The sequence below is a fragment of the Zonotrichia leucophrys genome, chromosome 1 (assembly GCF_028769735.1).
Source record: "Zonotrichia leucophrys gambelii isolate GWCS_2022_RI chromosome 1, RI_Zleu_2.0, whole genome shotgun sequence".
NCBI lineage: Eukaryota > Metazoa > Chordata > Aves > Passeriformes > Passerellidae > Zonotrichia > Zonotrichia leucophrys.
The window spans coordinates 90142743-90160222 of record NC_088169.1 but is presented as its reverse complement, the minus strand read 5'-3'; the positions used below and the strand labels follow the sequence as shown (position 1 = coordinate 90160222).

The following is a 17480-nucleotide window of genomic DNA, read 5'->3' as shown; positions in this document are numbered from 1 at the left end:
CCCCAAATATGTGCCTGGGAATGGAAAATGGCTTTTGCCTATGCAATCTTCAAAGTGTCTTTGGAATTTGTAAAATAGCAAATATACAAATTGGATTAGAAGTTGGAAAATATCCTGGCTCAAAATGTAGTACTTCCCTAACTTAGAAATAGCTGAACATGCTGTAACACTGGCTTTGGTCGCTGCACTGCCGTGAACTGGAGCCAGTTTTTACCTGGTGTTTTACAATTTTAAGTAGGATGCTGACCATAAAGAGGAATGGAAGAATTAAGGCACTAGAGTACTTGGAGAAGAAAACTAGTTTTTTTGTAAGCCTGGAGAATAAAATTTGAAGAAACTTCAATTATTTCTTGATATTTCTATAATATTCTTTATTCAAGGATGCAAAACAATTCCTTGAGGCAGGCAGTCCTGCAGGGTTGGATGCACAATGCTGTCCCTGTTCTAGGTGTGGAGCAAACTGTGGCACAGACATTGCCACCTGTGGTTTCAGAGCAAACAGGATTAGTGCCAATGGACACCTCCTGAGGTGTGTCAGGCAAAGCACAGGAAGGTGACTCTCTGCCTGTCACCCCCAGGCCTGGATGCTGAAATAGAGGCTTTTGTGCTTGACACTAGGAATTTATATCCACTGGGTATAGAAGCCAATTTATGTACAGAACACCCATGGTTTAGTCTTCAGTTTTATGTTAAATGGATATCTCATCATTCAGTAAATGCTAAAAAGGACAGGGCAATTAACTAAATAAATCATCTTTAGGAGTGTGCTGAGCATTTTCTAGTCTGCAGAAAAAGTCTCCTGAAAAAAAGTTTAGGCAAACTCTTATTTGCCATCTCCTTGGTGTGTTTTCTCCTTGGAGAATAAGGTTGTGTTTGTGTGTGCACACATTTCTGTCTTTCAAACAAATGTAGTTATTAGCTACAAAATTTAGAGAAGTTTGACAGCTTTCAGAACGCAGTGATTTTTTTCTTCCATAGAGTGTATTACTGACACATTAATAGATGTTGTGCTGGTAAAAATACAGTACTTCCTGTTAAATGTAGACTGCTACATATTTTGATTCTAACAACAATCTGGTAGGGTTAGGGCAATTTGTGTAGTGTCATCTGGTGTTTGTTTTGGATAGATATTATAGAAGGAGATACTGATTTTCAAGATGTTCAAGCAGATGATTGGGTGAAAACTCCAGCAAACCTTTAAAGCAACAGAAAGCAAGGGCTACTCCTGGTCAGATCTCCTGCTGAGGATACAAATGTTCTTCTGTGTTCCTGAAACTCCATAGAAGTTTTTCCTCTTGCAGGCCCCTGTTTAGAATGAGGCCAAATATTCAGAAGAATCAGCCTGAGCAGGTGTGGCTGAATTGCTCTCTGCCCATCTTCGAGATGCACTGAGAAGTCACACATTGCCACATTTTCAGCATTTGAATTCTGGTCACTTCCTTGAGTGGAAGAAATGCTACTCCACTAAATTGGTCTCAGATAATTGGAAGCTGATGCAGGACTAATGTGGTGTATGGAAACACTAGATAGGAATTTTTGCTCTGTTAATCCAGTTTTATAGTAACTAACTTGATAACAACAGAAAATAAAGCTTTATCAATTGGGATAAATCAGGTAATTGAAGCTGACAACAACCCACAGTCATTGCGGTGTAAAGTTTGGAGTATGAGGCACTAATGTATGGAAATGAGAACTTCCTATAGAAATTGTGGGGCTATAGCAGCTTTCACATTGTGATGGACATGCTGCATTCTGAGTGAACTGTTGTGTTTACGAAAGAGTTGAGATCTTCATTCCAACATAAGGATTCTTTACTCACATACATCTTTCTTAAGGAAGATCTGTTTTTATAACAGGGCTTTGTTTGCTTGGGATTATTTATTCTGTAAGGTCTTTAAAGAGTATCATAGACAATGATATATAGACAACTCCTTCATTGACCTCCTTCAGCTAGAATACTTTATCTGTGTTTGGGCTGCATTTTAACTGAAAGAAGATGGAAGAAGATAAGGAGGAGAATACCTATAACCAATGAGGATGATTTGGAGACCTGAGTTTGTATTTTCTAGAAAAGACAGGTCTAAAGAAGAAAAGTGAGGCACCTTCTGGTATATAAGGGAGTGCTCTAAAGAGGAAAATGGTCAATAGCTCTCCATATGTGTTAGGGGAAGGGGTTGAGTGATCAGTTTCAAATTTAAATGCTAAGAAATCTCTCTTGCTAGAAATATAATAGACTGTCTGTCTGGGGAGGGAGTGGAAATCCACAGTGTTGTTTTTGCAAACATGGTAGACAAATTTCTGAAGAACTAGTTTAGGTAAATTATTCCCACAATAGGTGAAATACTAGACTAGATGACTGAAGAACCTAATGTGTCCATTTGATACAAACAGGAGGCCATCCAATAGTTGGTGTGGAAACCAAGGATTAAAGATTTCCAAAACCACACATGGTAGAGGAAGAGAGTAAGGACTAGATGATATTGCTTGTCTCCAGCAGCAGGAGGTTATTAGGTTTGTTGTGCTCCCAGGAACTAGTGGCTGGATTACTGATGCACAGAAAAGCAGTTCCAGAAGTAGGAAGGCCACCTACCAAGCCTAACTTCTACATCTTTGTCCTAGACCAGGGTGTTCTCCCAACTAGGGAAACACTTGTCATTTTGATAATAAAAACATAAAGAAACCATATTCTGTATGAGATACAATGTCTCCAACTTTTCCACCATCTCTCAAGTGTGCATTCTTCTCAATGCAAGGCTTAGGAAGGTTGTCAGAAAAAGAAACTAGGCAAAAATACCAAGCTAGTTGATCTTGTGTGAGACATCAGTGAGATGTTTGCCGGACAATCCTCTAAATTCTTCTGTGGAAGACTGAGGCAAAAACTAAATTTGTATCTGTCTCAGCAAGGCCACCAGTTCTCAAGGATATAGAACAATTATTCTCTATTCCCCATAAGTATGAAAGCGAGATATAGTATTGGAATAATTACCAATATAGCCGGACGGATGTGCCTGAGCTTGCCTGGCCCTTGCTGCTTGACCAAAAGGCAGAAGCTATGGTGTTTTCACCTCAGAGACACCTTTGGCTGGCTGGATGTTGCAGCGGGGCGCATGGAGACAAGTCCAGATATGCAGGAGCTCAGGTTTACCTTGGTGGAGAAGCTTTAAGGTGATGGTGAAGGAGAAGGAGTCAGTTTTGATGGAGGGTTTTTGATCCAGAGCTTTATTCCTGGCCCACAGGCCTCTGAACCCAGCAGCAGCTCCAACAGAACTTCCCAAACCTCGTGGTTGCTCGCCCTTTTAGCCGGGGGAGAGGGGGAGGGAAGGAACACGGGGGACCACCAACCAGGTACAGCTGGGGGGAGTCTCAAGTGACAAATGACACCTGGATGGCCCAATGTCATCCAGGGGTGGAGGGCATCTTTTGAATTCTGCCAATCACTCGACGCCCTTCTGGAATGCCAGGATCGATAGGCAGTGCTCAGCGGGGAGCAAGGGAGGGGGAGGGAGAGGTGGCTGACGCACCTGGGGAAGAAATCTTCAGGGAGGAACCCGGGGTATCTGAGGCAAACCATGACATCACACCGCAAAAATACAGCCTTCGGGTTTCACTCTGCTAGTCATTCCTGGGAATGAGTACATGGTAAGTTTCCAAAAAAGCTTGGATTCCAGCATCCTGGGCAGTTTTGCTTCAGGTGAATGCTGTGCTGAGGTGCTGAGCTACTGCTGAGTTGCTGTAACTGTGATGGGTTCATCACTACTGTGTTTCTAGAAATGGTAGTCATTACTGTGCAACGGGCTTTGAGATACCATGGTTTTAAAAGACACTAGAGAAAATCAAATTCTCTGATATCCTTCAGTTATGGGCACTTAGACTTTCAGCAATTGGCTTTGCAGAAAGAGACATCTAGTGGCTGTACAGAAAAAAAACCTTGCAAAACACATTTTCAAATGCACAACATAGCCATTTGTGTATGGCCTGCAGTGTTCAATATTCTGTTCATCTTTTTGGTTCTACTACCTTGTGTGTTTTCTGGGGGTAATTTTTTATGGTTTTGACAAACAAAAAAATCACCATTTTGAGCCATTGCTTTCTAGCTTCATGTAGGTCTGTGTATGGTAATTCTGGCAAATAGAAAACTGCCTCATGCCGTGCTTGAGGTACCTCACTGCTGCACTTCCAGTTTTCTATAGCATCTTCCAGGAGTCCACTGCCTGCTGTTTCCTTCTGCCATTGCCTTTCCCTTTGGTACTGTACTTGGAGAGCTTGTCATTGTTATTGTCATGGTAAAACCTACTTTATTTTGAATGCCCATAGCATAAAAGTCAGCAGGAGGGGTGGATGAGATTCAGGGAAACACTAATCTAAGCATTCAGTCATGTATTACTCAACAAAAGTTTTTTTCCTTTCCCATCCACGTTATGCTCCTTCTTTCTATTTGAGGATGAATTCCATGCATGTTTCTGTGAATAGCCTGACAGTTTAATCGGTACATTTGCATACGGGCAAATGAAGCTTTTTTCAAAGTTGCACAGTAATATGTTTCACCTTTATACCATGCCAGCTTCAAATTGTATCCCAGGAGGATTTCAAATGTGCATAATCTGTGCAGTTGTCTGGGTTTTTTTCCTTTCTTTTTCTTCTGCCTTTTTTTTTTTTTTTTTTTTAACTGGCAAACGCCTATTCATTGCCCATCTGGGTAAGAATGGCCTTTGCATTTTCACACCCATTCTTTCCTATATGGTTTGTGAATACTCCTCCAATCAGAACTTGCTTCACAGAAAGGGGACAAAACCATTTTACAGGAGTTTCTCAGAATAAGTCCATTGGGATCTCTACATCATGTTTACTGGACAAAAAAAGAGCGAGTACTTAACAAAGACCACTTGAATTTCACAGAAAGTTTCCCACTGTCTTGAGTTTAAAAGAGTGGCAGGCCTGAGGAGAGCCCTAGACAGGAGTCTTTTTCCTGAGCTGGGCATTCTGTGCAGTGACGAGTAGGTGAGTGTGTGTGTGCAGCTGGGCCTTGTGAGGAGCTGACACACTTTCTGGCTTGGTCAAGGCTCTAGCAGTCTTTGTCAGAATGTGGCATTTACTTAGAATCAAACTTGCATTGGCAAGTCTGTGTTTTGTGGGCAACATCACCTTTGGACTTTCAGCTTAGAACAACATGAAGTAGGGGTTGACCACAAAACTGGGATCTGGACCCAGCTTCATACAAAGAGGGAAAGGATCTGCCTTGGACAGCAGGTTTTGCTACAGACCAGTCCCTGGAATTTGTTAAAACTGCTCTTTATACTGATGTGGCTTGTGTAGTAGTGGTTCTGACACTTATGCAAATTATTTCTTTGCCTGGACTTGGGATAGATACGGTTTACAGTGTTGAATGTCAAGAAGGTGGCCTAGAAAAATCATCCTCAAAATCTGTATTAGCTTTTGTTTTACTGTTTATTGTGTATCTCTTCCAACCACCCTTCTTCTTTTATCCTCAAGGAGTACATTTCAGTTGCTTCTCAGTTGAAGAAGTGGTAGATGTTCCAACGAGAGGATCTTTTTAGGGCAATCTCTGATAGAAGTTAAAAAATAATGCCATTTATGAAGTGGCTCAGTTGGCTTTCAGACCAGCTCCTACACCACAAGGAGCATCCTAGTTCAGTTCCTATAGGAGAGCTATCCACATCACTCTTGCAAATGTATACAAATCTTTTTTTTGTAGCCAGGATCAGTTTCAACTGCCTGTTTTCATTAAGTTTGCTAAGGATTTCCCTAAATTCCTCCCATGTTAAACTATGACAGGACAAAATACTCTGTTGCTATACTACTCTTGATTCCCACAGCCAGGACCTGAGAAGGGCTGTTGAAACTTATAAATGAACCTTGCCCTTCCTCCTTTCTGTGCATGATTTGTAGGTAAATGGCAGAATTCACATTCCCAGGAAGTCATTCAATCTCATGATGCATGTCACACCTTTCTGGAAAGGAGTTGTCCTAAGCGTGAGAAACAACTGATCACTTTGAAAATTTAAAAAGGTTAATTAAACCTTAACAAAAATACAACAAAGGACTACATAAGGAAAAAGCTGCAGCAGATACCACATGGCCAGCTCATCTTCAAGATGGATGCCCAGTGTTTCATACCCCTGGGGGGTTTCATCAGCCAACTCTGGCCGCTCCCAAAGTCTGTCAGTCAGTTCTTCTTTGCCATTTATCAGTGGAGACTGCTTTCTTGTAACTTGATTGGAGGTGAGGTGTTGCCATGCTGCCCCCTAAGCACCAAGCTTTTCCATTCCCAGCTGTCCCATGCAAGGGGCACATGGCACAGCTTCTGTCCCAGAGAACCCCGGCTGTCTGATGGTCACAACACAGGGCGGGGAAAGGGAACCGTGCGGAGAACAGAGGACATCTAAACTATAATAACATAACTATACATCACTAAAGCTTTTCTTAATATTCACACAATAGTTATCCCTTAATTGTGGCAGCCAGTCATCTCATTACTGTCTGTAACACTAAGGATGCATTTTTCAGAGTTCTGCTCACAAAATTAATTTTATCTGCCAAGGAGCATAGTAACAAAGTAGATTTCTTTTCTCAAATCAAGTGATCTGTCTGTAGCATCTCTGGTGTGTGTAGAACATTCCACATTGTGCATCTTCAAGACAGGATTTTTGGGTTATTGGGTTAGGCTGCTGCATATTTCTTCTTATTATCAAATACCTCCTTTGACAGACCTGAACATAGAGATGTCTTTCTGTGAAAGTGAGTCCCAGGAGCAAACCAGGTAGTCACTGGTACTACTCAAAGAGAGTGGGTAGCTGTACAGTCACTTGCTATGGCCTGTAGTAAGTCTTGAAAAGAGGTGTCACCTATTTATCAATAATTTTCCACCCTTCTGTTGCCCCACATCTATGAAGTTTTTGCCAAGGATTCTGACTTTGTGTCTAAATACATGCTGGATTTTGGATTCTTGTATGGTCTGACATGTCTGACAGGGAAGCATCTGGAACTGCCCTGGAGGCCTCTGGAGAATTACTCTATCAGGAAGGAGGAGGAAATACATCTCTACATTATTTTGTGTGATAATAGTTGCAATGCCCTTGAAGGAAAGTCTCCCAGTTTCTAAGATATTTTTCTAGTCCTATGGTCAGCCCCATTAGAGAAAGAAGTTCAGGTTTCCTGGCTAAGCTTATGAACAAGACAGATGTATTTCACAACCTCCATTGTGGTGTCAGTGATTTCCTCCTTGTTTCTTCTACGTGAGCATCCCCTCAGCATGCTAATCACACGTGGAAATTAGTAACCTTCTGGTACAGGTTTATATCTGTTAACATGGGGCTTCTTCAGACAGCTTGGCCCTTTCTTGATTTCCAGTTCCTGACCTTTGTGCTTCCCTTTAATCATCAGCTACTTCAGAGAATTAAAATAACCGCTTGTGTCCCTGGTGGTTTCTCTTGGAACCACCAGAAGAGAGGGTGCTTGAGATGTTGGTAGTGAATAAATGGGAGGAAAAAGGCAGAGCAGGGAGCATGCCATATTTGCCTGCAAATTGCAGTGAGAAGTGTTCAACTGCCTGTGGATGAGATGTAAAGCCCTCCTTCGGGTGGGGCAGAGAGACGTTTCTGGGCTAAAAGGCCTGTGTATGCCTATCAACTGCTTCCAGTGCTATTTATTTGCTCTTACATTTGTTAGACAGTGGCAATAAGCTAGTTTAATTTACTCACACTTACCAGCTTCTATTTTTGGATGCTCACACATTACCAAGTTATTGTGGCAACAGTGGTTAGATCTTTGCTGGGAATATGCATGACAAAATGCCTGTAATACCAGTGGCAATTTAGCATTACTTTGCCTAATTTTCTAGAAACCAAGGTGCCACATGTACTACAAATGCTTAAAAGAATTATTAATAGTGTTTTATTTGTTTGCTATTCAAGAGACAATTGATACTTTATAATTAAAAGGTGAAACCATAGTTTCTGCCTGTCAAAATCCAAATAGATGAAAATTTGGTAAAGAACAGGAAAGGAAATGGGAAAGCATTGAAACCAAAGCAAGCAAGATGAAGATGGGGAACAGTGGATTGGGAGATTAAGAAATTTCTTTTTAGTCACTTGTAAATTTTGATTATGTTAGCTCTGTATCCAAATTAGATGCTTTTCTAAACTGTTCTCTATTTAGATTATTCAGTCAAACTAAGACAAAATCTTCCTTGGAGTAAATGTTTCTGTCAAGTAAATAACAGCAGGAGAACATTTGTTTTTATATGATGGCGGTCTGGTGCAAGTCAGAACTTGGGATATGCTAAAAATTAAGGGGACAGCTCATGTTAACTTCTTGCTTTGGGTTTTTTCAGAGAACTGTTTGTCACTATTGGGTAGCAAATGTTCTAAACCACAACCCCAGACAAAACTCTGCGTGGGATTTTAGGAACATTTACAGCTTAAATCTTGAACCAGATTTGGATTTTACAAAGTGACTGCCAGTTTTTTTGATACAAGTAACTATACTGTGAAACACATGATCTAAATTCCTTAAAATACCAATCTGTGTTGAAATCATATTTTCATATATACTCTTTGCATTAACAACTTAGGGTCATTACAGATTCTGATCTCTTCTGGCATAAATCCAATCCACAGCCTAAAATCCAGCTTTAATCTATGTGCTCAGTGTTTACAGTTGGCTGGCTCTAAGCTTTTTAAAGCCAGATAAACTGATAGGAAGTCCAAGACTCAGGAGTGTGGTTGGAATTCAGATCCAGCTGCACCTGTCTTCATTTGGTTTTGTCCAAAGATTCAGGACTTGAGCTTCTGGAAATGAGTAGGGAAGTTTATTTGTAGCCTTACAAAATGATGTGTTCTTGCCAATGCCTCTGTGTGTGGCTTTTCCAGTGCGATCAGTTTTGTTTACACAGTGGGAGGTTACCTTTGCCAGCGCTTTCACTCTAGGCCTGCAGAGGACAAGACTCATTCTGTTCTTTTTTTTGTTTTCTTTTGTCACCTGCTTTGCTCCAGGTAACATCAGTTGCAAGGGGATGACAGAGCGCATTCATAGCATCAACCTTCACAACTTCAGCAATTCTGTGCTCGAGACCCTCAACGAGCAGCGCAACCGTGGCCACTTCTGTGACGTGACGGTCCGCATCCACGGGAGCATGCTGCGTGCCCACCGCTGTGTGCTGGCGGCTGGCAGCCCCTTCTTCCAGGACAAGCTGCTGCTGGGCTACAGCGACATCGAGATCCCCTCAGTGGTGTCAGTCCAGTCTGTGCAAAAGCTCATTGACTTCATGTACAGCGGGGTGCTGCGGGTCTCCCAGTCAGAGGCCCTCCAAATCCTCACAGCCGCCAGCATCCTGCAGATCAAGACTGTGATTGATGAGTGCACAAGGATTGTCTCACAAAATGTGGGCGATGTCTACCCAGTGATTCAGGATTCTGGCCAAGAGACGCCCAGGGGAACACCTGAATCAGGCACCTCGGGGCAGAGCACTGACACGGAGTCTGGCTACCTGCAGAGCCATTCACAGCACAGTGTGGACAGGATCTATTCAGCCCTCTATGCCTGTTCCATGCAAAATGGCAGTGGGGAGCGCTCGTTTTACAGTGGAGCTGTGGTCAGCCACCATGAGACAGCCCTGGGACTCCCCAGGGACCATCACATAGAAGACCCCAGCTGGATTACCCGGATCCATGAACGGTCGCAGCAGATGGAGCGGTACCTGTCCACCACTCCAGAGACCACACACTGCCGGAAGCAGCCCCGCCCTGTCCGAATCCAAACCCTGATGGGCAACATCCATATTAAACAGGAGATGGAGGATGACTATGACTACTATGGCCAACAGAGGGTGCAGATCCTTGAGCGCAATGAGTCTGAGGAATGCACTGAGGACACTGACCAAGCAGAAGGCACTGAGAGCGAGCCCAAAGGGGAGAGTTTTGACTCGGGTGTCAGTTCCTCCATTGGCACTGAGCCTGATTCCATGGAGCAGCAGTTTATAGCTGGTCTGGGCCGGGATGGGCAGCAAGAACCTACTCAAGCAGATCAAAATGATGTCCCTGCTGATGGCACTCAGCCGCAGCAGCAGCAGCAACATGTAGATGCCAACTCTTCCTCACCAGAGAGAAGCAATGACGTTGAAATGGACAGCAAAGTGCTCACAGTCAATAACAGCACCGAAAAGGGGGCTTTGCAGCCTTCTGTCAACACATCTGTTGCCCAACCATTGCCAACCACACAGATCTACTTACGCCAGACAGAAACCCTCACCAGCAATCTGAGGATGCCACTGACTCTGACCAGCAACACTCAGGTCATTGGCACAGCTGGCAACACCTACCTGCCTGCCCTTTTCACCACGCAGTCTGCTGGCAGTGGCCCTAAGCCTTTTCTCTTCAGCCTGCCCCAGCCTTTAGCTGGCCAACAGACACAGTTTGTGACAGTGTCCCAGCCCGGCCTGTCAACCTTTACTGCCCAGCTGCCAGCCCCGCAGCCCTTGGCCCCATCTGCGGGCCACAGCACAGCGGGTGGGCAAGGCGAAAAAAAGCCTTACGAGTGCACTCTCTGTAACAAGACTTTCACCGCCAAACAGAACTACGTCAAGCACATGTTTGTACACACAGGTAAGAGTGCTTCCCTTTGGCTTGCATGTGGAGACACAGAAAGCCCTTCACAACCATGTACTTAGATTTTGTTTACCAGCCTGCCAGGCCCCAGGATAAACAGGAGGGAAGGCTTATCCAGGGAGCTGGTGTCACTGAACACTTCCTAGCTTTACTGCACTGAAGTTGAGTCCCTGCTGAAAAATATAGATCCCAAATAGGGGCCTAACTGTGCAGGGTACAGAAACAAGTTCATTTCTCTTGAAGTAAAAGGCATCTTGCATCCATCCAAGGAAATGGTGAGCATTCATTGTACCCTGCAAGCTGACCAGGCAACATTAAGTGGAAGACAGGAAACTAATAGGTCATAAGAAAAACTATATCTATTAAGAAAGGGCATCCCCTTGTAGGTTTTACAGATATGGGGTTTACAGATTAAGATAAAGGTTAATCTGTGAGGTTAGGGCAAATTCACTACTGGTGGAGCTGCACCAGTAGGTCCAGGCCCGGATGTTACACACACTGCCACAGATTTTCTAGATCTCACATACTACTATAAGAAATTAAATCTGGGGTTTTGTCAGAAAGTCTTTCTGTACTTCACTGAGGCTAATTGCTGTAATCCCTTGTCTCTTAGTAAATCAGAGGCATCACTAGCTGTGCATACAGAAACATAGGGTTCAATGAGAAAATATTTAAAGAATATATGTGGAGCACAATGGAACACAATATCAACATCTTTCTGTTTAAAACTACAGCTGCTTTAGTACATGGTTTATGGTCTGTTGAGATAACATAGGTAACCATATTTGCCACTGAGCCAAAACTGCCTTTTCTAGCTTTGCCAAGTTATGAGACTTCAAAGCAAGGATATGTATTTTACATGGAGTTGTCATGGGTTCAGAAGTGCTTTGCTTGCTTTAGGCCTTGGCTCTTCCTGCTGTTGGAGAGACATTCTAGTTTAGAGAAAGAGTAAATATTTCTTTCACCAAGCAGTGCCTTTGTTAACATCAGATCTTAAAATTAATGATGGGTTTGTGATACATGGAGGAGAACCTGGAAACATTGCCCTACATGCCTCTTTGTTGGATGCAATAGATTTCAATTCCATGTGTATATGTAAACTTTTAACTCCAATTTACCTGTATTTATCACTTAAATGAAAAACTCCTCTAGATAGCTACAGCAGACATGTACATATACATATACAAAAAGATCAACTTCTCAGGACTGGTACAAAATGTATAATTGCAAGGATCAAGAGTCCTGAATCCCAGTATTACCTTTTTGTCTGTTTATGTTCTCCATCTCTCTGTTGTGAATGAGGAACTAAAATGCAAGATAGATAGTGTTGGTATTCAGAAAAATATCCCCTTCATAACACAGTCAAATATATCTGCTTGCATTCTTGTTCTAAAACCTAAAAAGGCTGTTTTACAAATAACTTCACCGAGATTAGGTACTTTATTTTCCCTACCACTGCACTTTGGTTTTGGAGTCAGATAAAGAATAATACTGGAAGTATTTTTCTGATCTAAAACATTCTTAGCTACTACAAGTAATACCAACTGGGGAAATTGATAGGCATCTTGAATCATGAATTAATATTTTATTTGTGTGAGTCTGAGAATGCCCTAAAAAATGAACTGTAGTGGCAAGGAAAGATCTGGATAGATAAATCATTTCAAAATTCATTTAGGAGCTAACTGGCTCCTGGGAGAATAATTTCACCTTAACCTACAGAGAGCAAGGCTTCAAAAAACCCTCATGAAAATAATCATTATGTGTGCAGCTCCAGAGAAAGTCTGTCTGCTACCTTGTCTAGTGCTGGACAGGATCATTACAAAAATAGAAGGGAGACACCTATTCCCACTCTCAGGGTGACTTTTCCTTAGGCCTGTTGAAAGAAGCCCGGCAAAGTGGCCCTGGATAAGATCCACAGAAAAAATGAGAGGTTTGGGAGATGCAAATGTTTGAATTAATCTTTCTGTTTGGAGGGCTCACGAGAGAAGTCATGGAAGAGCCTAATCATAAACCTGAATTCAGTAACTTAAAGGCCTCTATATCTCTATGTGTTTTTATGCTTCCAAAAACTACAGTCTGATTAACTTTCTATGCAACAGAAACCGACATCCTTTTCTTCTTTCACATGGCTGCAAGCATATTAGAGATTGCTATTTTTCCATGTTCCATGTAGACTCACTTTAATATATCCCACAATATTGTGGAAATACAGTGCTAGAGTGTATGCAGTGTCTGCACTTTATAAGGCACCATTGTCTTTCCCACATATCACACTGTGATTAATACTGGATTAAAGGCTGCAAAAGAGGATCATGTGCCAAGGGGATCACAGCAGAGCACTAACATTGCTGCCTCCACACCTTTCTAATTTGGTGATAGGATGATGATGGGATTGGGGGCAAGTCATTTGAGGAGTGGCTGAGGTCACTTGGCTTCAGCCTGGAGGAGATTGAGGGGAAACCTCATTGTGACCTACAGCGTCTTCATGAGGGGAAGTGCAGGTGCAGGAACTGACCTCTTCTCTCTTGTCCAGTGATAGGACACAAGGGAATGGCATGAACATGTCTCAGGGTAGGTTTACATTAGATATTAGGAAAAGGTTCTTCACTCTTTGGTTGGGGTTGGTGGGCACCAGAACAGGTTCCCCAGAGAAGTGGCCACAGCACCAAACCTGGCAGAGTTTGAGAAGCTCTTGGACAATGGTCTCGGGCTCACGGTGTGATTCTTGGGGTGGAGCTGTGCAGGACCAGGAGGTGGAATTTGATGATCCTTGGGAGTCCCTTCCAGCTCAGGATTCTATGATTCCATGACCTCAGTGTCAGCACCAAGTATCCATTACGGTTGAGGTTCAGAGAGCCGCAGAGCCTACATCACCAGGAGCACAGGGGCTAGAAAAGGGAACCATGGCCAGGGGCTGATGTTGCTTCTTCCCCATTCCAACTCAGGATATGCTCTGACCCTATTCTTCTAATCATCCCATATTGCAGTTTAATACCAGCCAAATACAAAATAAAGAAGCAAAAGGAGGAACATGCACATTTTAATTCACTGAGCAAAGTTTTCTCTGACTTGAAAATGAAGAATCACGGGAATAAAGAATCTACAGTGCTCACTTAGGAAGCACAAAAATTTGCATACACTAAAGAAAAACCGAAGTTTTGCAATTCTTTGGAGAGGAGAAATCCCAGGAAGACTTTGAAGCTGAGATTAAAAAGCCACAACCCAGTGTATCTTAGAAACATAAGCAGGCAAAAATTAACATGTTTTTATAGCACAATCTTAACAGGGTCTAGAGTGGAGGAGACCAACTTAGTACAAACTCTGGGACATATATTGCCCAAGGCAAAAATGAGCTCCGTAAATACAATCAGCCTCTTGTAAGTTAATCAGACGTTTTTCTAACTGACACGCTATCATTTTCCACATCACATGTCATGCATGTTGACCTGTCTACACACAACACAGTACTGTGTGTGGCAAAGCCATCAGGAAAGCAAGGACGTAGTGTTTTGAGCAAATGTCTTTCACCAAGTAGGGACAAACTCCTCACGAGTGCAAGGAAGAGCAGCAAGTGAATTTCATTCATGGATGTCACCGTCATACATGCAAACCATGAACTAAAAAGAAACAGAGACTTGAGGGAGATAAAAAAGTAGGTCTTTCACATCTAATCCATTTTAATTATCTCATCTTAAAATTGAGTTTAAGTAGCATATGGTAATCTCACTATACAATGAGTGAATTATATATTACCACAGGCATGTCTTGGTCCCTGAAGATTGACTCTTCAAGATTTAAAACAGTTCAAAACAGACTGTAAAAAGAAAGAAGCAGGATGTCTTGTAGAGAAAAAAATACGAGAAATGGCAGAATAACCACAGGAAAATAATTTTCTCGATCAGTGAAAGGGAGGATCATTTTGATTCTTACAGAGCTATAGTACCATTTCTATCCCTGCCAGCTTTGGTGATGATGAATTCCACACATGAAATATACTGCAAGTGATTCAGAAAGCAAATTAAAAGTAGCTTTTGATGGGGCATTCAGGGTGTTAGTTGTTGGCTACATTATCAGTGCATCAGCATATCATGAAAACATTGCTTGATACCATGAAACATGAGACCATGCCTTATCTTTCAGAACTCTGAGCATGAGGAGGATTTAAGAGTAGTCTGAAAAAAACAGTATATGTACTCAGCTGAGTATTATTCCCAGTTTATCCTTGTAGTCATTGGTTTGTCTGAATATGATCAGAGTTCAATTATACGAGTTTCTGTAATAAGTTTTACAACAGTCCCGGGAACACAAGGCAATGTGGAAGATTACATACATGTTTTATCTCCCTAGTTTACCTTATAAGGTGTTTGATTTAACTGGCAGTCAAATCATTCAAGTTTCCTGTGTCCTACACTGGAAGTTTGTCTGTTAGGTTACCCTTTGCATGGTGCTGACTGGCCTAGGCAATTCTGTATCCTGAGGTTCCCTTTTCCAGTACTCCTTGTACACGCTTCAGCTGTGACATTTGACCAGAAAAAGGAGCAACAAATGTAAACCTCTTATAAAGTGTTGGATTCCTCTGACAATCTCTGTCTCTACTCTCCTGAGAAATTGAAAGCAATTTGACTGAAATGAGTCTGGCCCAGGTCAGCTGTCTGGTGATCACTGATTTGTCCCTTTTTTATTGCATGCTGGTAAGGAAACAGAAGCACTGGAAGGTGAAGTAGCATGGCTGAGACCTTCCTGTCTAAAAATGAGCATGAGGGGCAAGACAGGAGCACAGACAGGAGAGGCTGTGCCATTGAAACTGGGTGCAGATGCCAGGACCTTTTAACTCTAGTCCTGTCTTTGTCAGTCTCTGCCTACTGTGTGAACTTGAAGAAATCACCTGAGCTCCTTTTTGCTGTATGTGGATAGGGAATTCCTGATGCCCCCTTTGTAAAGCATTTTGAAACGTCTGGTTGCAAAAAATGCTGTGTGTCAAAACACACTGATTAACAGACTTACTCTTTGTTAGCCAGAGCACTTCTCCAAAGACCCCCATGAGGCTTACCATTAGTTTATTGCAAAGAGTTCTACTGAACTGGTTTAATTTTATGATTTTTTTTTGTCTGTCTCTCTGTCTCTCTCTCATTGGTACTGGGCAGGTGAGAAACCACACCAATGCAGCATCTGTTGGCGCTCCTTCTCTTTAAAGGATTACCTAATCAAACACATGGTGACACACACTGGCGTGAGGGCCTACCAGTGCAGCATCTGCAACAAGCGCTTCACCCAGAAGAGCTCCCTTAATGTGCACATGCGTCTCCACCGCGGGGAGAAGTCCTACGAGTGCTACATCTGCAAGAAGAAGTTCTCCCACAAGACCCTGCTGGAGAGGCATGTGGCTCTGCACAGTGCCACCAACGGCACGCCTGGAGCCGCCGGCACCGGCGCGAGGGCTGTCCCCGCCGGCGTGGTGGCCTGCACGGAGGGGACCACGTACGTCTGCTCTGTCTGTCCAGCTAAGTTTGACCAAATCGAGCATTTCAACGACCACATGAGGATGCATGTGTCAGACGGATAAGTAGAATCTCTCTCTCTCTCTTTGTTATGAACAACAAAAATAGAAACAACAAAAAAAGCTATGGCACTAGAAATTAAGAAATTATTTTTGTTTCATTTTTACCTTTATTTTCCTCCTTTTTTTTGGGTTCATTTCGTTTTGTTGTTTTTTGTACTACATGAAGAACTGTTTTTTGCCTGCTGGTACATTACATTTCCGGAGGCTGGGTGAATAATAATTTTCCCAGCCTCCCTCGGATGGTGGCCTTAAGGCCAGGTAGTGCTTCATGAGCTCCACTGGTTGGATCTCTAGCTACTGGCCTCTAAATACAACCCTTCTTTACTACAAAAAGCAAACAACAAAAAAAAAAAAAAAAACACCACAAAAAAATTTTAAAAAACAGACAAAAATAATTAAAAAAAATCTTTTTTCTCACTTGTGAAGAGCACTACAAATAAAGAAACAAAACAAAATATATTACAAATCTACAAGGCCTACTGTCATTATAAGTACACCGCTTGCAGTGTTTCAATGGACATGATTCACATTGCTGACCGCTTTTGGACTTCACAGTATCCAGTTAGAACTGTGGAATATTTTGCTTCTGGTTGAGCAGCAACCAGAGGAAACAAGGCCCTGCTGGTTTCCACCACGTGTCTGCTTTCGCACACACACACGCATCCACAAACACACAGAAAGGGCTGAGGGGAATGCAAGGCAGTGTGGCTTGGATAGTGTGGAGTCCCTGCAGGATGAGGAAAAAGAATCAGAGGTTCCTCACCTGGATTCTGCTCCATGCCTCGCTGTCCAGCACACCCTCCCCGCTGCTTTTCTCGTACCACCACCACCTTATAGCAGAAACCAAGAAGATTCAGACAACGAGCAACGGTGGCTTTTTTGTAATTTATTCAGTGTCTTCGCTGAGCACAGGGCCTCAGCACAATCAAGAGGGACTTTCACAGAAGGCAAAGAGAAACACAGAGGAAAATCAAAGATATCAGAGGTTGCAACCTATGGATCTAGGTACAAGAGAAGGGTTAGTTCCCACAATCTTTGCAAAAAAAAAAAAGTTGCATCAGGATTTATTCTTGTGGAAGAAAGAGGAATAGAGGGTGGGAGGGGAGGGGAATAATAATTAAAAAAAAAAGAGTTGTTGGGACTTTTTTAATTCAAAATTTTATAGAGGGGCAAAAGTGACGTTTACCAGATAGAATGCTGATTTTTTTAATATATTTACAACAGTATTTGTGTAAAAAAACAAAAAAAGTGAGATTGTTAAAAGTAATTTTTCTTTGTTTTCTCTTTTGTTTTGCATA

General features: G+C 42.4%; 1 protein-coding gene across 13 annotated transcripts in view; it reads left to right on the top strand.

Moving 5' to 3' along the window:
- Window positions 1-17259, top strand: part of ZBTB20 (zinc finger and BTB domain containing 20) — a 473346-nt gene extending 456087 nt beyond the window's left edge. For all 13 annotated transcript variants that reach the window (XM_064722071.1, XM_064722062.1, XM_064722021.1 and 10 more), the window contains 2 exons: window positions 9012-10619; window positions 15767-17259. In XM_064722071.1, the coding sequence (XP_064578141.1) occupies window positions 9032-10619; window positions 15767-16185 (2007 nt within the window). In that variant the 5' untranslated portion in view covers window positions 9012-9031 and the 3' untranslated portion in view covers window positions 16186-17259. The remainder of the gene's footprint in view (window positions 1-9011; window positions 10620-15766) is intronic.
- Window positions 17260-17480: the final 221 nt, after the last annotated feature.